The following is a 24,446-nucleotide window of genomic DNA, read 5'->3' on the forward strand; positions in this document are numbered from 1 at the left end:
CTTATTAGAGCTGAACTGAACTTATTAGAGCTGAACTGAACTGAAAATAATCGTATCAGAACAGGCCCTTAATACATGATCGGGGAGGCAAGGTATGCGCCTGAGTCTAGAAATGATGGGCAAGACAGAGCATGCATGTAAGGCGATTCGAGACATGATTAAGAGGGATGCAAATCATGGGTCGATGATAGAATTAGATGTATGGTTCAGACACTAAATATGCCCTTGGGAAAGCATGAGAAGTAGTATGGTTCACAAATGTTCGATTGAAGGCTATAATACACAAAGTTAAACCATTTTCGTGAATTCAAATCCTGACCAGTAATAGTACTAAATCTTATATTGTCTTTTCACACTTTAAGTTGGTTACGGGCTTATAATTGTTATGGAATAATATACAATGATTCAATGAAGCTTATCTGATATGAAAAGTTTGGTATTTAAAAAGGGATCTTATGAAACCTATAGTTGATAAGAATAATCATTATTTGTTGATGGAACATTACTCCACTATTTCCTCCATTTCTCAATTTTCTTCAATTTTTTTTTCCTCTACTACTAGAAGGTTTGTTTAGTAGGCTTTCTTAATGACTTCTTTTATTTATTTATTTATTTATTTTTTTCATGTTCGTTAGGTAATTTAATAAAAACAAGATTAGGTAAAACATTTAATTAAAAAAACACAAATAAAATTAAAAAAAAATTAATGGTCATTAACGTGATTGTGCTGTCTTCTTTTGGTCTAGGACTCTATGATATCTTTATTAAACGAACTTAAATTATTATTAGATGTGTAGTTTTTATTGTAACAAACCTCTTAATATTCTTTTTTCTTATGTTGAAAAAATATAAGATGTGTGTGCGTTTAGGATTATATTATGAGATTCAGAGTAGCATTGGTTGCAATAATCTTATACTCGTACTAAAATACACCCGTAGGATCCATGCATCATTCATCAATCATCATTATACATTATGTAAATCATAGAGGAGCACATTGATGTAGATTAGTAAATAATAAGCTCTCATTAAACACTAATAATACAAACACAAAATATATGGTGGGGACTTGTTTAGTAATGCGTGCCGGTCTCTCGTTAGTTCACCTTTAACGTTTCTGTGAGTTATTATTGCCACTTTCTATTTATGTACGTAAGCTCATACAATTAATAGATATCACACTTCACACTAAATCACACCTACAAACCCATGCTTTTTTTAGTTATGTCCATGTTACTATTGGAAGAAAGTTTTAAGATAAACAACAAGCAATAAAAAAAAACTCTAATCTTTCAAAATATCTTTTAGAGTAATATCTTTTCATCACGAGTGTCAGAAAACACATACTATTCCAGATTTTTCTTACATCGGGAGGGAAGTTTTAACCACTTAAACTATCCCTCACTCTTGCGTACTCAAGATTGATTGATTGTAGAAAAATTAAAAAAATCAAAAGCTCCACCAGAGAAGTAAATCTTCTAGAGAATTTGTACTTTTATGTGTTAAGTTATCAAGTAGCACTTGAAAAATCTTAATTTTCTTGAGCAATTTCATGTGCATCAAACAATAATAATTAAAAATTTGATCTTTTTATAGATAACGACTATAGACTACCAGTAATCTAGTTGGAAGAGTTAGAATGATTATAACATTAAGAAAGTGAGACACATATATATCGTTTAATACAAGTACGTACAATTTTAACTTAATATTCAAAATATAGATGTACTCAATATGTTTGGAACTATTTTTTTTAGTTTGCCCCATTTAGTTCATCGGAGCTTAGCTTAGATTACATCCGGATTTGATCCGGATTGCACACCTAACTTATGGTGGGTGAGTGCGTAAGTCTCTCAACAAGAACTTTTAGCATTTAGTGAGGCTCGAATTCAAGACGTTTCTTAAAGGACAACAAATTATTTATCACTTGAGCGACTCTTATTAGTAATATGTTTGGAACTCATTTCGTGATTGAGAAATTTATTCCATACAAGTTAGTGTTTCACTTGTTAATGTGTTTGTTATACTTGAAGTTTTCAATCAAGACAAATGTTTACGTGTCTCCTTATAAATACAAAGTATAAATCAACATTATGACTAATCAAATATTTATGCCTTTTTTATTCAAAAAAACTAAAAAGATATTGACTAAAAGTACACCCCTAAAAGTGGAAATATAGAAAGCTAAATATCTTAGTTTAAGACTGTTTAACCAACCATAGTATGGCAAATACATCCACGAAATACGAAAGGTAGCCAATTATAGATTGGGGGTGAGTTAGGTTTTTCCCTTTTGAGATGGGAAATTGTCAACCCACATTTTGTTTCACCCCCAACATTATAATTCATGTTTGTGCTACGTGTGAGGTCGAGTGCTTCTGTCCTCAAAAGAGAAAGACATTTGTGCCTACTTTTTCTCTATTAACATTTTCTAAATGATGAGAATGTGTAAGCAAATAGATCATGATGCACTATTTAGTAAGATAAAAAGATGTATGAAAACTAACTTTAATAGTTTTGTCATTAAAACACTACTTACTTTACTCGATAAATAGTTACAGTTACTGAATACAAAGTTCATTAAGAGGGGAAAATCTAAACAATACTTCGTATAACTTAGGTTCAATCTTTTAGAATTAGGGTCTGTTCTCTTTGGCTTAATTTCATTTCAGTTCAGTTTAGTTAAGCTTTAATCAGTTCAACTCAGTTTCAGTTCATAATTTCTCTCTCATAAACAATTCATTTCAATCAGTTCAGCTCCAATCAGTTCAATTCAGTTCAGCTCAATTAAGTAAATCAGAACAGACCCTTATTTTCCAGAAATTCGAATTACTTCGTTCAATACTTGAAATTTAATTTAGATAAATTAATCCAAAAGAACATAGCCTAAGTTAAGTGTAAAACTTAACTATGTGTCTATGTGGTTGATGAGTAACAAAGATCGAACAAGATATCTGTAATTTTTTTTTGTATACTTCCTCTGTTTCTTTTTAGTTGATACGTTTTTTTAGTCACGTTTGCCAATGCAAACTTCAACCATTTATATATTTAATTATCGATAAGCAAAAATTATAAAAATTTGATATTTTGAAAATATATATCGTGACAAATCTAGCAATATTTTACATGATTATATTTTTCATTAAGTATAAAACACAAAGTACAGTTAAATAACAGTGTGTGAATAGTGCTAAATTTTAAATGTGTCAACTAAAAAAAAGAAGATAGTATAAAAAATGATAAAATTTGGAGATTGGCTAGTTGATTTAACAAATCATCATAGGAAGATAAGAAAACAAAAACAAGTAACTCATCCATATGCGGCATGCGATTATATAAATGGATGACCACGATAGTACTAATAAATAAATTAGCATAATTGTGCCTAACTTTATTACCAATAAATATTAAATATAGAGTTACCATTATTATATGTTGACTGCCGACGTAATTTCCTTCTAATTGGACGCTACTCGGCTTTGATGCTAATTTTGAACCATAATGTTCCATAGTGCGTGGATTGACGTTTCCAATTGTTGTTACAATTTTATATTGGAAAACATTTAAATTACAAAACAATAATCTAACTACTTTTCTACAAGTACTTCGTATATCATAACGAACTCTCCATATTTTGCCACGATTTAATGAGCTTCACTGTATAGGACTCCCTTAATTTGGTACTTTTAATTTTTATTTATTTATTTATTTTTTTTTTTACACAGGCAAGATAAGGGGCTCTCCTATCATAGGAGAGACGTGAGGATCGAACCCCTGCCACTCTAGGAGAAGGGGGGAGATGGAGGGACTAACCAACCTTTCACTCCGTTGATCCTCTTTCAAATTTTGTAGTGGTCATATGCCAAAATATAGTTATTTTCTCGATTAATTTTGTAAACTGAAACGCTTATATAGTTACGTACTTACTCAATTTAGGTTCATTTAAGCCCTTGAGCTTGACTGGTTTGCACATTCCTAGACAAGATTGAGAAAGATTAAACAAATCTAAGACACTAATGTAAAGAAACTTGATACAAAATATCATCTACACAGTACACACCACTACACCAGTACACCAAACACATGGAGAAATTTGCGTAAATTGTGCATGCTACAAAAATACACCTATATGACTACAGTCTATCTAGAATTTGTTATATACACCCGGCTGTATCGTGGATCTAACTAACCTAAAGTTAGTTTTTGCTCTTTAACTGATGATAAAATGAAAAACAATCATCAAAATAAGAATAAATACTCATGGGTGTACGATACACCCGAGTGTATATAATAACTTCTCTAGTCTACACCCTCTTCCTTGAAAAAAAAAAAAAAAGACTACAGTGGGGTCTTGGTGTGACATGTGGTATCTGTTTTTATACGGACATTAGACCAACTGGTAAAAAAAGAATCCTTTCTAAGCCCACCCAAAATATTAGCTTATGGCTTTCACGGGCTTTAGATGGGCTGAAAGATTAATATGGTCCGAATATTTATGGGTCTTTACTTGGTGAAAGATTTACAATGTCATGACTTTGGATTTAGAAGACCATCAAAACCTAATAAATTAATAAGATGCAAATACCTTTTTTTCTTGGGCAGATGCAAATAACATAAGGATTAAGGAGAAGATAGCAGGTTAGTAAGACGTTAAAGATAAATAGTTATACTATGCTGTAACTTGGAAATTAGACTACAATGCAGGTATAGACATGTAAAATTAGTTAATAACCTAATTTAATTACATTTTTAAGATTGATGAAGAACATTCATCACCTCCCAAGAAGATCAAGCATAGCTTGGCCTAATATGTTTCAGTCTTGTGGTGGGATTTTAGAATAGCGACGTTGAGGTCCTTAATGGGTTTTTTACTGACCACTTGTAACCGTCGATAAACGTATTTTTTTTACCTTGTGAAACGTCGGAAATACATGGGTTCGTAATCTCGTATCATGATTAAATTTTTTAAAAAAATTGTCTAAGAGAGTGAAGTAAGACGCATGGTCCTGCTCCCTCAAGTTTGACACTTTGACAACCTCAAACATCCTGTTCATTTCTTTGAGGTTTTATAAATATAAGGGACGTGCATGCAACTACATCGAATATGCACTTAATCGTTGCCCCTTTTTTTTTCGTCACCTCCCCTAGTTCTTTTAGGAGGCTCAAGTCAAAGCAGTTCCTAAAATAAAAAATTAGTGAGGCAACTAACTTATTATTATAAATAAAATAAAAAATTAGTGAGGCAACTAACTTATTATTAATACATACTGTACTTCGTACTTCAAAATTTGTAAAAGCAAATTCATATCTTAAAAAAATAGTACAGTAACAAACTAAACCACAAATCTAACCAAGTATATTAGAAAAAAAAAATAATAATAATAAAACAGCTTTTTCTAATCATTTAATTAAAATTTATTAATTTCGAATGGAATGAAAATGTAATGTCTTGTTAATCATATGATTTATGTAAAAAATTTAGTATTAAAAAAGGTGAAGACTTTTTCTTGACATTCAATTTATATTAATTAATTTCAAACGGTGTTCAACTATTGGGAGATGGTATCGAGTAATGACTATTGCATTGAGAACCCAAGATCAAAATCCGTCAACATATTACGTAGCAACTCTAATGACCCCTAGCAAAGCTTTTACATATAAGGCGGCAAGGCCAGTCAAAATACGCAATAATAAAAAAAATTCATGATGAAAGAGTCGTTAATCAGACACTAGTTCCTTGAATGCTCCAGCATTTGTATTGTCACCAACAAAACACAGAGACGTGCAAAGGTGGGTCCCTTTTGTTCTAATTCAATGGCATGAGACATGAGTTTTTCTTTTGTTTTAGCAGAGATAATCTATTAATCTCCTTTATTAGTATTCAGAGTTCAGAAAAATAGATATACATTGTTTGATTTTGCAGATATCAAACATAGTTGGACTCCAGCAATTGGTAAGTTTTCTTGATTTTAACCAACTTTTCTGTTGCCTGCATTATAATGTATATGAAATTTGACTTGCTTTGTATATCATCCAATTCATGGATTTTTCTTCCCAACTGTTTGGTTTTTGTCATGTTGACAAGGCTGCCTCTGCTAAAATCTGCTATGCCTAGGCTGCAATCTAGCACGGGTGACCCATGGCGCGACATGGTCAAAATGTTTATAAAATGAGTCATGAAACACTTAGTGTTGAACATGTATGGCCGTGCCATGCTGTGGGTTAGGTCCCTAGGATGGCCGATTTGGCACGAAGTCAAGGGCTATGCTTGAGGCCATGACACGCCCCCTCTGACATGGTTCGACTAAAATTGCACCATTGCCCCATAGGAGAAGTTGGTTGTTGATGGAATAGTTTTAATACAAAACAAGGGGAGAATTGATAGATTTCTTTCCATATGAAAGGAGGAAATCAACATTCAAAAGCTAACCTAAAACATGAAAACTTGTAACAATATCATAGCATGCATTTGATTTTCAATGTAGATAAAAAAAAATAATAACTTTGTTGATTTACCATGTTATTGCAGAGAGTCATTTGCTGCTTATTGTCAAGAAATGGCAGAAATGAAAGCCGCTGATCAAGAACAACTCCTTGTTGCAGTCGCGCTGACTGGAAGCCGAAAAAGCAAGTATATTCTGAAGTGGGCACTCGACAAATTCCTTCCAGAGGGAAATGTTACCTTCAAGCTCATATATGTGTACCCAAAAATAACTTTAGTACCTACACCAAGTGAGTAAAAGTCCTTAGAGATAAACATCTGAAAAACAATTGCAAATATGCTGAGGCTTTCTTTTTCTAAATAAAATGATGCAGATTACAGATATATTACACCTGCTGACTAATTTTCTGAGTATTGATTTCAGTGGGAACTTGGCTACCTGTATCACAAGTTCGAGAGGAAGTTGTAAATGGTTATAGACAGGAAACTGAGTGGAAGAAACAGAGGAAAATTCTCCCATACCACAAAATTCTGAAAGCACAAAAGGTTTTTTTTTCTCCTTCCTACAACTTATATAGAAGAGTAATATTATTGGAGAGTGTATATCCTTATTCTGTTAACGCGATTTTTACTAAAACTGAAACTGTATGTACAGATGTACTAACTGATCTTTACTGATTCATGATGGAGAAGTATTTTGTATATATACTGATTTGCAGATTACAACTGATTTTTTTTTTCCTACTATATTCTGCTTCAGCTGTTATTTCAGTTAACAAAACTTATTATGCTAAATGCAGGTAAAATCAGAAATTGTAGTAGTTGAGTCAGATGATATTGCAATGGCACTCTCATTGGAGATCACTAGAAAAGCAATAAGACATCTTGTCATCGGAGTTACATCAACAAGCATCTTTTCAATGTACTAACGAGATAGTGAGAAAGTATCTTACATGGTTCGTTGATGTTTTCACATCTTAGAATAAGCTCATTCAGTAAAATAACTTTTTTGTAGGAAAAATCTGACAATGATCAGGGGAGATGATCTATCACAAGTCATCTCAGAAAATGCTCCTGGTTTTTGTTCAGTCTATGTCATTGGTGACGGAAAGCTTCAGCAAATACGTCCTGCAGATTCAGAACAGAATGTGATATACATGGATGAAACAAGTAATCTGTCAAGCACGTCAACTGATAGTTCTTCTAGCTCTTCTTCACTTACAATAGGTAAATCTGCAGACAATATGAACTTATCTATTTTTTTGAAGTTGTGAGTAAATGTACTACTTCTGCAATTATCCGAGTATTTCTAAAAACTAAGGATATTCCGATATTGATGTGAAGACAATCAGTTTTTGAATCTAAGGCGTTTGCTATGATGCAGGCCGTCTATTGAAAAGCAGGCCTTCATCACCAAAATGTGAGTTTTTACGAGTTGCTTGTCTATTTAAACACAATATTATGTCATGCCTACTTTAAAGTTATCTAATACAGACAACTTTGACAGACGGAAGCTTAGCTAGTGGCCCTCCTGCTTCAGAATCTTCCACTTCTGTTTCCCAACCTAAACAGCACGAATATCTCCCAAGAAATGCTGCTGGACCAAAAGTTTTAGCAAGGGAAACAATAGAACTCAAGCATTATTTTTGCAAGGATACAAACTCATATGTTGGGAGTGCCAGTATTCGGAGTCACAGTTCTAGCAGTGGAGACTCTGGATCATGGGCCTCTGATCGAACGTCTCCTGGAAGTTCATTCGCAGGGATCCAGCCTAATGCCCAGTCACCTACAGGCACTCCACCTCCGAGATCTTTTCTTTACACTCCACCTGCTGGTTCTTTTGTTGGGAATACTCCTGCAGTCTCTTATGCAGAAACACCCCCGACAGGTTATTATAGGGGCACTCCCCCCGTGGTCTCTCCTGTAGGAACTCCCTATGCAGGCACACCTCTAGCACTCTCTCGACCAGGGACTCCACCAGGAGGTCCTTATTTGGACACTCATGCAGTCCCTTATGCTGGTACTCCGCCCACAGGTTCTTATGCAGGCACACCTTTAGCACTCTCTCGCCCAGGGACTCCACCAGGACGTTCTTATGTGGACACCCATCCAGTCCCTAGTGCTGGTACACTACCCTCAGTTTCTTTTCTAGGTATACCTTCAGGTTCTGAACAAAGTGCTTCTCCAAACCAGGTAATCTCATGACTGATAAATTATTTATTAGATGATTATCTAGCTCCTATGATGGATTTCTTATAGCCTGGTATGCAGATGTCTGAACTTGAAAAGCTGAGGATTGAACTAAGGCATATTGAAAAAATGTATGAACTGACTCAGAATAGTTCTATTGATGAACGGGTAAGCTCTTATTCAACGTCAAGTAATTTCAACCACTCCCTTTGTTTCAAAATGCTTACAGATTAATGTGAACATCTCAAAATGCTTGCTCGAAGATAATATACAAGCCACACTAATTGAACTTCATGTCAATAGATATAAGGAACTTCCATATATTCTCCATGTCCTGCTTATGTAATTTCACCTTTGTAGTTCCAATTTCCACTTGATCAGCTTCAAGAAATGAGCAAGGAGCGATTGGAGGAAGCACTAAAACTAAAAGAGGAAAAATGTAAAGAGATCACTAATCTTGAGAAGAACAAAACCAAAGCAGCACAATTTGCAGCTATAGATACAGGGGTAAAAGCTGAAAGAAATAATAGCAAGAACAGATCTGACAGTAAGGCTGCTCAAGAGGAGGAAAGCAAGAACAGGCTCAAAGAGCTGTTTGCAAGTCCAGCCGTTCAGTATCAGAAGTTTACATGGGAAGAGATCGTGGAAGCCACTTCGTCCTTGTCAGAGGAGTTTAAGATCGGGGCAGGTGCATTTGGGATTGTCTACAAGTGCAAGTTGCACCACACTACTGTGGCAGTAAAGGTCCTCCACTCCAAAGATAGTGTCACAAACAAGCAATTCGTTCAGGAGGTATGAGAATTAGTTTAATAATTGTGTTTGAAATAAACCAACAAATAATTGTGCAACAATAAGATGAAAGACATTAGTTTAATCAGATAATGATTTTCAATTTACTATTGGTAATTTAACAGCTAGAAATCTTGAGCACAATTCGTCACCCTCACCTGCTGCTGCTCCTTGGAGCTGTTCCAGAAGAGAGTTCACTTATATACGAGTACATGGACTACGGTAGCCTTGATGATGTGTTGTTTCATAAGAATGGAAAGCCTTCTCTACCTTGGTATGAAAGGTTCAGAATCTGCTATGAGGTGGCAGGGGCTCTTGCCTTTCTTCACAGCACGAAGCCAAGACCTATTATTCACAGGGACCTGAAACCAGCAAACATCTTGCTTGACCACAACTTAGTTAGCAAGATTGGTGATGCTGGTCTAGGCACAATGATCAATTTAGAGCCCTCCGATATGTCACTGAAAACCATATACAAGGAAACTAGCCCAGTTGGTACACTTTGCTACATTGATCCTGAGTATCAGAGGACTGGAAGAGTTTCAACTAAGTCAGACATATATGCCTTGGGAGTGGTGATCTTACAGTTATTGACAGCAAAACCAGCAGTTGGGATATCTTATTTGGTCGAGGATGCAATTGATGAAGACAATTTGATAGAAATCTTGGATCCAGAAGCTGGGGAATGGCCAGAGAAGGAAACACTTGAGTTGGCGTTACTAGGACTGCAGTGTTCTGAACTTAGAGGTAGAGATCGGCCTGATTTAAGAGATAAGGTTCTTCCTGCCCTAGAGAGAATGAATGAAATGGCTGACAGTGCCCGCAATTCAGCTTCAAATGCCCAAACAGCAACACCAGTACACTTTATCTGCCCCATTCTCAAGGTATGCCAGTCATCCCTTTCTCTCGTCAGATTTCATTTGCTTTCCTAACTTGACAGAACTAAAAGATTGAATCTTTGCTGGTCACCTTAATCTAGACACATTGTAAAGTTTTCATGGTTCTTACATGAACAAATAGTCCACTTACATGGACTATACGTCTCTTTTGTTCACGGCAAGGCGGCATACATCTGGAATCTGGATCCCTAAAGACTAGCCAACAGTGAATTAATTAAGCTATTGAAAGGAATTTATCCTTGATAGAAGCTACTACAGAACAATCTCAGATCATTATGAGTCCCTCAAGATCCCAAACCAGTATAATAGGATATCAGAATGCAACATTTTTTAGTTCTTAAAATAATTTGTTACCTAGCATTAAAAACCAAGGTTGTTAAGAAAGCAAATTTAAGCAGGAAGTCATAAACTAAACTTGAAATTATTGATTCATTGTTAATAAATCCTTGTGATTTTACTAACAGGATGTAATGGAGGACCCATATGTGGCAGCCGACGGATACACATACGACCGGAGGGCGATAGAGCAGTGGCTGACAGAAAATGATACATCGCCCTCTACAAATCAACCACTTCCTCACAAGTTTATAATGCCAAACACTGCTCTGCTTGAGGCTATTAAACAATGGAAGTCCAAACAACGTACAAGATAACTGACACTTTGCTGCATATACTACAGGCTTGGCTTTGTTTTGTAGAAGAGAGTGTTATAGAATGCATGGAACTTTAGCAAATACTACTAACCTTCAAGAGGACCTGGAACGGGCAAGATTGATTAATTTCTACATTGCACTATTACATTTTCTCTAATGTAATGTAATTATATATTCATTCATGAGAAGATAAATCAAAGTTATTCCATTTTTGGATCAACATGCATGACATTATAGGTTTATATACGTTGATATGAATGGATTTACATGTTATTCTGGAATGGGTTGAGTTTCATGAGATGTCTCCCACTGTTGTTTATTTTCTCATCCTAGCTTTTTTTTCTAACTTCAAAGATCTAACTTCGTAAGGACATGGGTGAATTCGTTTTTTCCAATATGCTTTGGATTGTGGTGCAATGATTTTGACAAAACAAATAGAGGAGAAAATAAGCAGAATATCATCTAACATAAACATAATATTGTGAGACATGTTGGTAGATTCATTTGTTCGCCTCTCTGTTTAATATTCTTCTCATACACAAGGCCGTAAACATCTTTACAAAACTCATGGAAGCAAATCAATGCACTTAGCAAACTATCCTGACTTCTTGAACAACATAAGACATCATGAAGCAATTTTATAGTCACTTAAAATGTAGAGCATGTAAATCAAACTTATTAGTTCACATTGTATGTCCTTCAAAATGCTTGATTTAAAGCCATTATGTTCTGATCTTATTATCCCATCACCACTCAAGATTCACTGAGTTCCTCCTTTTTATCAGTAATCTTGAACCCCCCACTCGGCTTGCTACCACCCAAAAGGCCAAAACATACTTCATGTATGAGAATCATTTCCTTACCAAAGAAGCGGAAGTTCTATATATTATAGAAGATACCCACAAAGCCTTGGGAAACAGAGCATAATCCGAGACTACAGCCTCTTGGAATGCTGACATACTCTGTACTTGATTAGTAACTCTCATCTGCATAAAAAAAATTCACACCCAGCAGCGTAATCCGCCGAGTACTGCCCACAGGCACAGTATTTTAATAACCGCCCAAGTACCCAATATAGACAATCCAAAAATAGCCATCCAAAACACACTTAAGTACACAAGGTAACACAACCCTTCTTGGCTTCTTGTCATCCTTTTCCTTACCGTTATTATAGAAAAAATAAAATACACAACTCTTAAAGTGAAATTCATAAATCAAAGCAGCTCTTTTTGAATTTACAGGTAGAAAAACCAACTAATTAGCAACCAGAACCCAAAGTTCCTCATTAAACTAACTGAAACTCCCAGCTACATAATTGGTGTACACTTCTCATACCAGAGTAACCAGACACAATATAATTATAAAGGTTGGAGAAATGAAAGAGGATCTTATACCTTCCACAGATCTTCATTTTGGACAAAATTGCTTGACCTTCAGGAAATGATGCTTTATTTCCTCCACTTCTACAGTTCCTTCTACAGTAAATGTCTTCCAAAAGAATCTACATACCACTTTCCAATAAGTAATGTCTGTACCATCCTAATAGATCTATCCTAATCTTAATCAGAATATACAGAGAATCAAGATCCAGGATTTAAAAAATAATCTTTTAATTTGTATGTTCTGGTTGAGAGTGAAGCAGAACGAAATTGCAAGGTAAATAATGAAACAGAGGTTCCCTGAGATCCTGATCACTAAAATATAATCAGCACCAGCAACCTCAACATCAGCTATCAGTGAAAACCACACTCCATCCATCATATAGACAACAATTCCCTTGATAGATTATAAAAGGCAATATAAAGCCTTTTCTTTCCCCAAATCCATTTTGACCTTGCTTTTTGCTTGAGGTACTGGGGTTTTATAATTTATATTTCCTCTACAGGCACCAACTCTCTTAAGGGGTGGCTTCTATCACTCGGTAAACTTGTCTTTTTAAGTTTTGATATTATCCCCTGCAGAATTTTAACCTTGACCCTTATGGCAAATCATGGTCTCTAAAGTCTATCTTCAAGATATCCCTTTCGCCTTGAAAATGTTATTTTAAATCCCCTCTGTCATTGGTCATTGGTGTGCTAGGTTAAATTGGGAGCAGTGCTGCACTAGATTAATCCATGATAACCAAGGGAGAAAAAATAGGTTACAATAGCACAGCGGTGAGCTGCAAAAATCTATCAATCTAATGAACTTAAGATTTTACTCAAGAGAGCCTCGGAATAGGCACTTAGGTAATGTCACAAAATATCAAGAAAACTACTTCATCCAATAGGTCATCTACAGTATCTATAACACCAAAAAAACAGTGAGACATCCATTAAGACATTAACAATCATGTCCCTCTAATGCTTTCTCATTGTGTAAAAAGTGGTCTCAGTCCCAAATGCATATGAACGCGTAACACAACTATAGCACTCCACAAGTACTACTGCGCAAAATATGCACAATATAAATGGTAACTACAAAGTAACCCTCAACTAAGGGCTTTCATTTCTTTCTACTCACATAAAAGCAAAATAAAAATAGAAAAAAAAACTAATCTATCTCAACAAACAAGTAAATCAAACAGCCTATAAGTCATACAAGTTGATTACGCAGCTAACTACATTGTGCAGATAATGATAATCAAAATATATACAGGCAAAGCAACTAAGAATAACTTCTCCAACATAAAGAAAAATGATTCAACGATGCACAACATTCCATTCAAATTAATGCAACAAAAGTTACAAAGTTTTCATGATACAATTATCCAAAGCTGCATTCCAATATTCTAGCTACTTCATAGAGAAAAAACGACAGCAAATTGAATTCCAAAATAAACTTTTAGTTAAAAAATCCCGTACCTAGCATCTGTACACAAAACTTCTCAAAGCAAATTCATAATCCAACCTCCAACAATTGACCTCCTCCACATGATCCCTATAACTACATTGTCCAAACCTCACTTCATCCTCCAAAGAACGAAAAGAAGCCGCGTTTCTTGGGCTCCTCCTCAACCATCACCGCGGTCATACTATCCTGTTCCACAAGCCTCCAAGCAGCTTGCTCGAAAGCCAATCCGGCCAATGTCGGGGGCTTATTCAAAACCAAAGGATACCCTCGATTCGTGCTCCGAATAACCTCGGTATCATCCGGAATTACACCCAGAAGCGCCAACCCAAGCATCTCCTGAACATCCAAAACAGACATCATATCTTCCCCTTGAATCATATCAGTTCTAACCCTATTAACAATCATCTTAATGTCCTTAATCCCATCACACTCCAACAATCCAGTAACCCTATCAGCATCCCTCAACGCCGTAATATCCGGTGTCGTAACCAAAATCGCCTCATTCGCCGGCGTAATTGCGGTAATAAACCCAGCATCAATTCCAGCAGGACAATCAATTATAATAAAATCTGGGGATCCCTCATTTCGATGTTTTAGGGCATCAACAAGCCAAATTAGGGCTTTTCCGCCAAATCCTAATGGCAATTTCGATCTGGGTTTAGAAATACAAAGAAGCTCGAAATGGGACCACCTCTTATCCCTAACCAACGCTTGATCAAGACGACAATCGCCATTAAGAACCTCTAAAGCAGTGTAATTCACACGATTCTCAAGACCCAGAAGAAGATCGAGGTTTCGAAGCCCAACATCGGCATCAATGGCGACAACAGAGAATCCATGACGAGCGAGGGAGATGCCGATGTTAGCAGTGGTGGTGGTTTTTCCAACGCCGCCTTTGCCGGAGGTGATGACGACGACTCTAGGGGTGGTTCCGGCCAGTTGGGGTTTACGATTGTATTGAAGAAGTGCTTTAATGGAGGTGAAATGGGGTTTTTGAGGTGGGGAAAAGTAGGGTTTAAGGAGGGGTTTGAAGGAGAAGAAGGGGTTGTTGGAAGGAGAGAGAGAGTGAGGGGAAAATGGAGGTTTTAGGGATAGCATTGCTATGGTGAATTGGAGATGGGAGGTGAATTGGGTGTTGGAAATTTACAGGTGTGAGCTCATTTTTGTTGGAAAGAAGGAAGGTTGAAGAAGGTGAGTTTTGGGCCAAATTTCTGGGGATAGAAGCACAACGGCTGATATGAACAAGGTCGAGATAATACGATTTGGGTATAACAATTAGGACAATATGTGTATGTCCAAAATAGAAGGACCTACTCGTATCACATTTTAGACAATACAACCGTTTGTGCGTCAAAGCGTCTATTCACATTTACTGAACTGAAATAATTGAAGCTGAACTGACCTGAATATTTTATGAGAGAGAAAAAATAGGAACTGAACTGAATTGAATGAACTGAAATTAAACTAAAGTGAACAGGTCCTAAGATTGCTTCATTAAACTACGGTTATGTTTTTAAACTATGGTGGATTGGTGGTAGTAAAAAAAAATGGACAAAAATTTGTCTTGTATAAGTTAATAGGTATAACTCTTATTGAGTAAAATAGTACGAGACAAATTTAAAGAGAAGGCAAAATGGATAATTGGGTTTGGGTGAGATGAGATTAGAGACACAAAGAGTAGACTGTATGGACAAATTTGAATACGGTGGAGTTGTAACTTGTAAGTGTAATACGGAGTACTCCGTATATGTTATTTGTTCAACAAAGAAGATAATAATGCCTCTATTTCATATTATTTCATTATTCTCTTAAATTTGAAAATATATTGTGTCAATAGAGGTGACTTGAAAGTTGATAAGAGTAATTTGCATTACAAAGACTACATTTTTTACGTTCTCATTCTACATATACATCTATGTTTTGTTTAACTTGATTAAAATAAGAGAAATTATATACATAACTCTTAATGCCACATATAACATGTTAAAAATGAAAAAATAAAAAATTACATCCATCTACACATAAATACCCCTTAAAGACCCATAATTATATAGCACGCTTAATGGTTGTCCTTTTATAATGGGCATAAGGAGAGTTGATGAAAAAAAAAAACCAGTTTTGGAGACACAAATGCTATGACCAAGCCATGCATGACATTAGGCAAAAAGTGGGCGAAAGATTAGGGTTCACCACTTGTCTAGTTATAAACTTATAATTGGCCGATAGTTTTTTTTATACTACGTATACATTCTTTTTAGTGTTTTACGTGCATAAGATACTTAAAGTACAAAGTACAAATGAAATAGAGAAAATATTTATGATCAAGACAACCCAACTAATATAAAAAATTTGATAACCACCATTGGCTTAGGCAACCATGACTTTGCTCTTAATGTAATACAATTGGTCAAGTATGGTTAATTGCCTAATTAAAACTTGAGTACACTTTACAAATTGTCATAGTCTTCTGGTCCAAGTGTCCAACCCATTATTAGCAATTCGTGTGCGTTTATTCCATTAGTTTTGGTCCTTCATTGCATGCATTGAGGTAGAGCTCGTAGCAACTCAAGTCTTTGATAACCAGTTATAAGATTCTCACGTTGATTAAATGACACTACTTAAACATGACAAGGTCCTCCATAAGATGATGTTTGATTTCGAAGTTACACTTCCTCTTGAACTTGCAACGTCAATAAATTTTCACTTCATACAACATGAGCTAAATTACACGGCAAACAACAAAAACTACAGAACATTATGAGATTGTATTGAATAATCGAATATACATTGAGAGAAAATAAATCTTGTAAACAAATCTTCACAATGCTCACAAAATTATACACTACAAAGTTAACTAAAGAAAATTTATCAATAAAATTACAAGGTAAACTATACATGAAGCACACCATCCTTTAATAGCAACAAGATACTCATCCTCATCGAAAATACATCCCGCCTTAAACTTCAGCAGCTCTCACATTTTCTTCACGTAATTCTCAACCAATAAACATTAACAACCTATGCACAAACAGCACAAATATTCTTCCACCTTGTATAACAACTTTTTTTTACTGCAACCTCCGAATTGTACAAACATAAAACAAGCTACCCCTAATTATCTCTGAATTCATTTGGAAAAGATAGTTAATGTCAAAGTATTATGCAAGCAAACGTATACAGTCAAAATGAAAAGATATTATGAAACAAAAGAATATCACACCACATAGATCAACTAACAAAACCAATACAAATATTCAAATACAAAAAATCAGAGTTGGAACGTAAAAACCTACAAAACACTAACAAATATTAACGAGAGATGACAATTGTTAACATTAAGAGAAGTCAGAAATCTCGTGTGGTTTAGCCACGCTCATTGCAACCCAATATATTGGGATGCTGCGTTTGCAATATTATAGAGATTCATCACCCCTTTATCTCAATATTTATCAGCACATCATATTGGTTTAATAGACTGAAACAGAAACATGCATTTTCAATAATATTCAACACCAAGCAATAAAGCTTTCACTTTAAAAAATTAGCAACAATGAAGTTTGAAAACAAGAACTGAAAAATCACAATATGTGCTTGCTCAGAACCACAGCCAAGTATGTGTTGTCTTCAGCCAAAAGGTCAGAAAATTCTATCCAAACTTAGATTCATCATAGCAGCACAAACAGCAAAAAAATTGACATGCGTAAAATAAGATATGTATGAAGGCCTTTCCAGGATCATATGACACTACAAGTAAACAAGCCACTGATCAGGATAAACCACATTAATTTATTTAGCATCCGAGCCATTACACCATAAGGAACGAAATTTATCCAACGGAATTGGTATTTGGACGCAAACTAACAATCACAAAAATGCAATAGATGATGAATTATAGATTTGAGTTTTATGCTCGGTGGAAGGAGAAGTCGTTAATAGAAAGGCTCACGGCAAGACCAATAGATCCTGTCCACTGCCCAAAGAACACTCCCGTGTTCCAATATCGTCATAGCAACATACATACAAACATAAACAAGAATTGTAATCAAACACAACAATTACAGTGAGAAATAAGAGCTTCAGTGTGTGTAACAATCAGATCATAGATCATTGATCTCACTGAAATCCGCTAAGATAATATTAAGTATCATCATCAACTCTAATCACTCCACAAACATAATACAAACACAAACAATTTACACTAAAAAAACATACTCGTATTCACGAATCTGATGGGTTTACTCAGACAGCCAAGGGTTTTGTCTTCAACCCGAAGGTCAGAAACTCTAGTCCACACTAAGCTTCATCACTGCATACCCAAAAACAAACACTAGACTTCAACTGAACAACACACAATCACAAACACATCAACAAACACAACTATACATTTTATTCTGTAACGAGTACTCAGACAGCCAAGGGTTTGTCTTCAACCAAAAGGTCAGAAACTCTAGTCCACACTTAGCTTCATCACTGTAACCCTTTAAATTTGAAACAAATAACACAATTATATTCTACTAAGCAAAAACCATTGCAAACAAAAAAACCCCCTAATAATGTATGTTATTTACTTATTTCTATGTTGATGGTGATTGTTTCGAACAAAAAACGGTAATTACTGTAATGAGTGCTCAGACAGCCAAGGGTTTGTCTTCAACCAAATGATCAGAAACTCTAGTCCACACTTAAGCTTCATCACTGCACTTCACTACATAAGATTCAACAAAACATTCGACAACGTAACACAAAACAATGAATATTGTCATCACCAAAATACGACCCCAAAACAAACAGGATAAATTGAAATATATGTGGCGTTTCCAGGATCAAGAGACACAAATTAAAAAATTCAATGATCAGGATATACCACATTGTTTAACATTGATTTGTCGCCCGAGCCATTATGCCAAGAGGAACTGAATGTATCCCCCAGAATTGGTAATGGGCGCAACATAAAATCAAATGGGCTAATTTCAAGAAATCAAATTTATAATTTTGAAAACAGATTAAGTAAAAATAATTCAAATCAATTAATAAGATTTTGATATTTTGAGCTCAGTGGAAGGAGAAGTCGTTTGTTTTAAAGCTCACGGCAAAACCCAATAAATTAGATCTTGTCCACTGCCTATTTACACTTCCAGTGTTTTTATCTCATCATCGCATCAAATATTGCATTTCTAGGGCTTAAATACGAATAAAACAATAAATTTCATATAAATAATCAAATATAAAAGCTTTTTGAGAATTAAAGATTGCATTTTTAGGGTTAGTTTAAGAATTAAAACATTTAATTTAGTACAAAAGGGCATCAGTGTGTGTAACAATCAGATCATAGATTAATAATCTCACTGAAATCCGCTAAGATTCAATTTAAATTATCATCATTTAGCCCAAATTAAATCAAGCAAAAACAAATTTCAATGAACAAAAAAAAGAGGGTCTTTCACATTTTTTTAAAAAAGAAAAAGAAGGGTATTTGAAAGATTACCACCATTATCAACCAAAAGGAAGATACTGCAATTGAAAAACTTTCCGACGCTAAAAATTCCAACGAATTTGCATTTTTGGTTGAACCTTTCCGTCGAAGTTGAGTATCAGAAACCTAATTCAGGGAATTAATGGGGTGATTTTTGATAGAAGAGCGGAGTGAGAGGAGAGAGATTGAGAGGAATGATGAAATTGAAAAGAGGGGTTAGGGTTTTGTAGAGGATGATAGAAGAATATTTAGGGTTTTGCTGACTTGAATTGCGGCTATAATTCAATGGGTTTGGGTTTTGGGTTTTGGTTGAGGTTGAACTTCATCTATTTTTAGTGTTGGGCTTTATCCGCTGGCCTCAATACGTATCTGTAATTTGTAAAGTCTACTGATTGAACATCATCTATGTGATGTTAGGCCCCGTTCACTTTATTTTATTTTTGCTAAACTAAAATTATTATTACTGAGTTGAAATTAGTTTTATTAAATTGAAATTAGTTTTGCTAAATTGAAATTATTTTTTTTTATACTCAGTTATATTTTCTTATTAAAGTTACTGATTTTTACTGATTTGAAATTATTTTTACTGAATTTAAATTATTTTTACTGAACTGAAATTATTTTTGCTGAGCTTAAATTATTTTTACTGATTATTATTTTTTAAGGTGAAGTAAACTGGACCTTAATGGTTATATAAAAACAACGTCACAGTATAGTTTAGTAGTTTACTACATAATGTGTAATATTTTAAAAAGCGAGAGCACAATTTGAAAAACGCAATAGTAGAGAGTCATTATGTATAATCTCCCTATACTTTAAATTACGATTGTTTGTTATGTAAATTTACAAAGATAGAGCCTTGTTAATTTCGTGTATAGTTACCATGCATATAACTATAAACATTAATGTTTAATTGTGCACTTTAGAATTGTGTAAAATAATGCAAATGGACAAAGAAAAATAAACTAAGGAAAAAAAAAATAATCAAAATGTTGTTCGTGACTTATAGTCTGTTCTGATTTACTGAATTAAGCTGAAATAAATTAAACTAAACTGATTAGAGCTGAACTGAACTGAGTTAAACTGAATATTTTATGAGAGAAGAAAGTTAGGAAGTAAACTAAACTGATTAAAGCTGAATTGAACTGACCCTTAATATCTCATTCAAGATTGTTGGCGTCCTTTCAACAACCTGAGTTGCTAGTGTTTCCTTCTTCCAACAACCTTAAACCTTTTTTTTTTTTTTTTTTCGTTTAACAATTCAAATCTTAAATAGTTAAAAACTTCTTATACAATTATATTTCCTTAAGAGTGATTTAAAAGACTAAATAAATTAACTTTGAAATTTTGACTTATTGTTTTCATTGCAACTACCATTGAATTGACATATGCAACACATCAACATCCACAATTATGTTCCACACTAGCATTCACATCCCATATGATATCTAGTATCCTTAACAATTATCTTATCATATTGTTTATATTTATACAAAAACACTATCTTAAAATAAAATATCATAATCATTGCATACCATGTTTCATCAACAATGCTTGTGCACATAATAACAATAGATTGATTTTACATGTGCTGGTATATCAAAATTCGCAACGCATACTGTGATTCCAAATCAAGTAATTGAAATGAAAAAATAAAATAAAAGTCTAATCGCATTTGAATTTAACATATCGATAGACTAATGGTCACTATCTCCACTTTAAAGACTTTAATAACTCAATTAATTTGTATTTTGATACTTTTAAAATTATAAGATAATACAAGTGACAAATTTCATTATAATTTGTCCTCTATCCAACTAGATTTTTTTTATACAACCCACAGAAAATGCTTAGAAGTCAACTCTACCCAACACTACATGCTCTTAAAATCTAGACCGTCAATTTCACATCCCATGATCATCATGCCATTCCCAATCAACGGTCAAGATCTCCTCAAAATCTGACCCCACACTTCACAAAATAGGGACCCACAAACTTGCCTTCAAATCTACACTGGTTGGCACACTAGTAAAACCCACGTGTCAGAATTATCTAGATTTAACGTCTGTCTTACTCAATCAAAAATTGACACCTGTCCAACCAAAACCCTTAAAATGACTAAATTACCCTTGTAATTTCTCTCACATCAATATGCTTGTGATAATCAGTTCATAATTTCCTTCTCTCTTTCTTTTCCCTTTTCTTCCTTTTTTTTCCTTTCATTTTCTCTCTCTTTTCTTTCTTGTTTTTTTTCGATCTATTGAAACTCTTTTCCTGTTAATCGTGTGCATAGGATTAGGGTTCGTATTATTTGGGCTTAATCTTGGATTAAATCAGGTATTGATTTATTAAATTGTATTAAAATTTGGAATTTTTAATTAAATTTTCGATTTTGATTGTCGGTTTGTTTGATTTCTTGATATTTCATGAAATTGTTGATCCAGCGTACTGTGATTGTGCATAATTTCATTTGGGTGGGTTGGATCTCGATTTTTTTGTTATTATTTCGTCGGATTTGAGGGTTTTATGTAATTTTTTTTGGTCGTAGATCCTGTTTTCCCCCCTTTCTGATGAGAATTTTGGGATTATTTTGTTGTAATTATTTTTATACCTACAATTTTAGCATTTCTAGGTAAAATATTTGTTGAGTTTGATTCGTTACTAATCTTGTGATTGTTATCTGTGAATAGAAATGTTTATTTCTCACATTTTGTTTGATCCAAGCTAAATTTTCATTGAATTTGATCTATATATTTGACAGAGTGCTTATTATTTATTATGAATGTTTTTTTTTATGAATTATTAAGCTTCCGTATTGGAACCATAGTACTCAATTACTTCAATTTAGTGTTCTTATTTGTTTAGCTTGGGATTTAACTTTGAATTGGGTAGATGAACTTTCGGATGTGTAACGGGATTGGGTCTTGAGGTTTAGTTGGCTTGGATACGATCTGATACATTAGATAAGTGGCTTGATTGAGTTTTAGACGAGTTTGTAAGGCACATGATGAGTTGATGACCTTTCAACTCGGCTTTGATGGATAAATTGTTGGAAGGAATTGGGATGGGTTATAGAGTAAATAATACAGCTTGGACTTTTTTTTTCTTTGGTTGTTTGGGGGTGGAGGGAGGGTGTTTGGGGGTGGAGGGAGGGGAGGGTGTTCATAGTGATTCCATGTGTTAATGTCAATTATTAAGAGTATTTGCGCTTGCTCTTGTATTGACTAATGAGTTTTGGACGAGTTTGTAAGACACTTTATGACCTCTTCCAACTTGACTTTGGTGGAAAAATTGTTGGAAAGAAATATGCTATTGGGATGTGTTTTAGATTAAATAATTATACAGCTCGTGTGTGTGTGTTGGGGGGGTGGGGGGTGGGGGGGGGGGGGGAGATATACTGATTCCTGTGTTAATGGTCAGTGGTCACTATTGAAGAGTTTTTTGTGTATGCTTTGTATATGCAATATGTGTGATAAGTCCATGCTGCTCATGATCCTGATTCCTGAGTCCTGACTTTGTTTTTGTGTTTATAACTACAGCTTGGTGGTCATGTAACTTCTTCTGGAACTGACTGCTGTCATATGTGAATTCAAATTGTATACATCCCTGGCACACACAGATGGGTGAACTGAGGACAATGATGCGAAGGAATGAATCATTCAGAACTTACCAGTTTGGTCTTCTTCTTTCCCCTGTTGTCTCAGTTTGGGGTTGTTTTGTTCGTAAGATAAGGTATAATTACAGTCCTGAGTGGGTGTAGTAGACATTGCCTCAGAATTCAGTATAGTTCCACAGCTGATAGGAAACATATAAGGAAAATAAAAAAAATAGCAGAGGAGATAAAGAAAAGGTAGATAAAACAAGTCTCTCAAAACATTTAAATAAAAAGAGAGATAATTAGAGGGTAAATGTATACTTCGTAAAATAGTTCTTATTTCAGGAAAGATAATCTTACTAACATACTATAGTTGAGATTAATTGGAGTTAAAAAGGTCGGAGATGGAGTCAGCGAAAACCCCCCATGTGAAAAAGGCAAAAAAGAAGCAGGTGAAGGATGAATTGGATCGCATGAAGCAGGCAGAGAAAAAAAGGAGGAGATTGGAGAAAGCCTTGGCGACTTCTGCAGCAATTCGATCTGAACTTGAGAAGAAGAAACAGCTGAAAAATGAAGAGCAACAGAGACTTGATGAAGAGGGTGCTGCAATTGCTGAAGCAGTTGCTCTCCATGTTTTACTTGGAGAAGACTCCAATGACACGCCTACAATTGTTTTGAAGAAAGAGGAAGACTTTGGTGGTTGGCACCATACTGCGAATATCGGACTTTTTATGGACAAATCTGCTCTGTCGCATCAGAGCCTAAGTAAGTGCTCCTTGGAGAGTTTTGGCTGGTTTCCGGGATCTTATGGACAAGAGTGCGAGTGCAATCACTTTGGAGATATCAATCAGCCCTTTTCATCATATCCACTTGAGAAAAACTTCCACATGCCATATTTGGATGATGGACCATGGAGCAATGACGATATCTCTGCAGGCCTTATTGCGGCACAGGCTGTTTCATCTCTCCAGATTGGAGAAGATGCACACGTGGACAGAGTTTTCTTCAACCGATACTGAGATTGCTAAAAATAAGGGTTATGATTCATATGGTAAAGGCAGAATATCACTGAATAAACATCCAATGTATATACTGCTTCTCTGATGTGCCCCTTGTTTTCAGTCTCCTGTAATGTTGTCGACATTGTTATTGTCATCATGTGTTTGGATTTTTCTTTTAGTATGGCTTACTGGTTCTTAGCATTTCGTATAGGATGAATTGAGTTTGAGCTTTGTCAAGACTGGGATATTCTGAATGACCAGTAATGTCTTTGTTATTGTGATTTGAACTAGTATTATTATCATCATTTTGTGTTACTGTGTAACTGGGCTATGAGATGCTAATACAATATGGTTATGTTTTTCTTCTTGTGCTTTGATTGCTAATGTTGTTGTGCGTGTAAGTTCTGGAAAAAAAGGCGGTTGCTAAGGTAGACCTTGGTGGACTTCTAATGTCTCTGTTTTTCAGTGATCTTTACCTGAATTACGGATGATTCATTTCTAGCTTGTTCGCTTAGAAGTTGTAGCCATGTAGTGTTAATTTGTTCAGCCTAGTTGTTTACTTAGCAGTTTGC

At 34.8% G+C, this 24,446-nt stretch overlaps 2 protein-coding genes, 9 non-coding genes and 1 pseudogene across 11 annotated transcripts; 2 read left to right on the forward strand and 10 right to left on the reverse strand.

Moving 5' to 3' along the window:
- Window positions 1–6,557: 6,557 nt before the first annotated feature.
- On the forward strand, window positions 6,558–11,241 carry LOC145564403 (U-box domain-containing protein 35-like). Its single transcript, XM_081624711.1, has 11 exons — window positions 6,558–6,732; window positions 6,867–6,988; window positions 7,243–7,364; window positions 7,458–7,669; window positions 7,827–7,862; window positions 7,950–8,635; window positions 8,714–8,800; window positions 8,993–9,109; window positions 9,167–9,424; window positions 9,547–10,305; window positions 10,785–11,241. Exons 1-11 carry the CDS (start codon window positions 6,558–6,560, stop codon window positions 10,971–10,973), a joined length of 2,763 nt encoding a protein of 920 aa, XP_081480837.1. The 3' UTR covers window positions 10,974–11,241.
- Window positions 11,242–13,650: 2,409 nt separating this feature from the next.
- On the reverse strand, window positions 13,651–15,051 carry LOC145564404 (septum site-determining protein minD homolog, chloroplastic pseudogene; annotated as a pseudogene).
- Window positions 15,052–17,515: 2,464 nt separating this feature from the next.
- LOC145565951 (small nucleolar RNA snoR80) lies at window positions 17,516–17,649 on the reverse strand. Its single transcript, XR_014095300.1, has one exon. It is a non-coding gene; the product is annotated as a small nucleolar RNA snoR80 (small nucleolar RNA).
- Window positions 17,650–17,710: 61 nt separating this feature from the next.
- LOC145565947 (small nucleolar RNA Z152/R70/R12) lies at window positions 17,711–17,818 on the reverse strand. The gene has a single exon (XR_014095296.1). It is a non-coding gene; the product is annotated as a small nucleolar RNA Z152/R70/R12 (small nucleolar RNA).
- A 58-nt stretch (window positions 17,819–17,876) lies between these two features.
- Window positions 17,877–17,962, reverse strand: LOC145565944 (small nucleolar RNA R11/Z151). Its single transcript, XR_014095293.1, has one exon. It is a non-coding gene; the product is annotated as a small nucleolar RNA R11/Z151 (small nucleolar RNA).
- A 74-nt stretch (window positions 17,963–18,036) lies between these two features.
- LOC145565936 (small nucleolar RNA Z157/R69/R10) lies at window positions 18,037–18,121 on the reverse strand. Its single transcript, XR_014095286.1, has one exon. It is a non-coding gene; the product is annotated as a small nucleolar RNA Z157/R69/R10 (small nucleolar RNA).
- Window positions 18,122–18,201: 80 nt separating this feature from the next.
- On the reverse strand, window positions 18,202–18,285 carry LOC145565939 (small nucleolar RNA Z157/R69/R10). The gene has a single exon (XR_014095289.1). It is a non-coding gene; the product is annotated as a small nucleolar RNA Z157/R69/R10 (small nucleolar RNA).
- Window positions 18,286–18,425: 140 nt separating this feature from the next.
- LOC145565937 (small nucleolar RNA Z157/R69/R10) lies at window positions 18,426–18,511 on the reverse strand. The gene has a single exon (XR_014095287.1). It is a non-coding gene; the product is annotated as a small nucleolar RNA Z157/R69/R10 (small nucleolar RNA).
- Window positions 18,512–18,605: 94 nt separating this feature from the next.
- LOC145565949 (small nucleolar RNA snoR80) lies at window positions 18,606–18,742 on the reverse strand. The gene has a single exon (XR_014095298.1). It is a non-coding gene; the product is annotated as a small nucleolar RNA snoR80 (small nucleolar RNA).
- Window positions 18,743–18,852: 110 nt separating this feature from the next.
- LOC145565946 (small nucleolar RNA Z152/R70/R12) lies at window positions 18,853–18,966 on the reverse strand. Its single transcript, XR_014095295.1, has one exon. It is a non-coding gene; the product is annotated as a small nucleolar RNA Z152/R70/R12 (small nucleolar RNA).
- Window positions 18,967–19,105: 139 nt separating this feature from the next.
- LOC145565945 (small nucleolar RNA R11/Z151) lies at window positions 19,106–19,194 on the reverse strand. The gene has a single exon (XR_014095294.1). It is a non-coding gene; the product is annotated as a small nucleolar RNA R11/Z151 (small nucleolar RNA).
- A 2,264-nt stretch (window positions 19,195–21,458) lies between these two features.
- Window positions 21,459–24,241, forward strand: LOC145562757 (uncharacterized). The gene is made up of 2 exons (XM_081623128.1): window positions 21,459–21,615; window positions 22,818–24,241. The coding sequence occupies exon 2, from the start codon at window positions 23,278–23,280 to the stop codon at window positions 23,890–23,892; it is 615 nt and encodes a 204-aa protein (XP_081479254.1). The 5' UTR covers window positions 21,459–21,615; window positions 22,818–23,277; the 3' UTR covers window positions 23,893–24,241.
- Window positions 24,242–24,446: the final 205 nt, after the last annotated feature.

Source organism: Chenopodium album, chromosome 10 (genome assembly GCF_948465745.1).
Source record: "Chenopodium album chromosome 10, dcCheAlbu1.1, whole genome shotgun sequence".
Taxonomy (NCBI): domain Eukaryota; kingdom Viridiplantae; phylum Streptophyta; class Magnoliopsida; order Caryophyllales; family Amaranthaceae; genus Chenopodium; species Chenopodium album.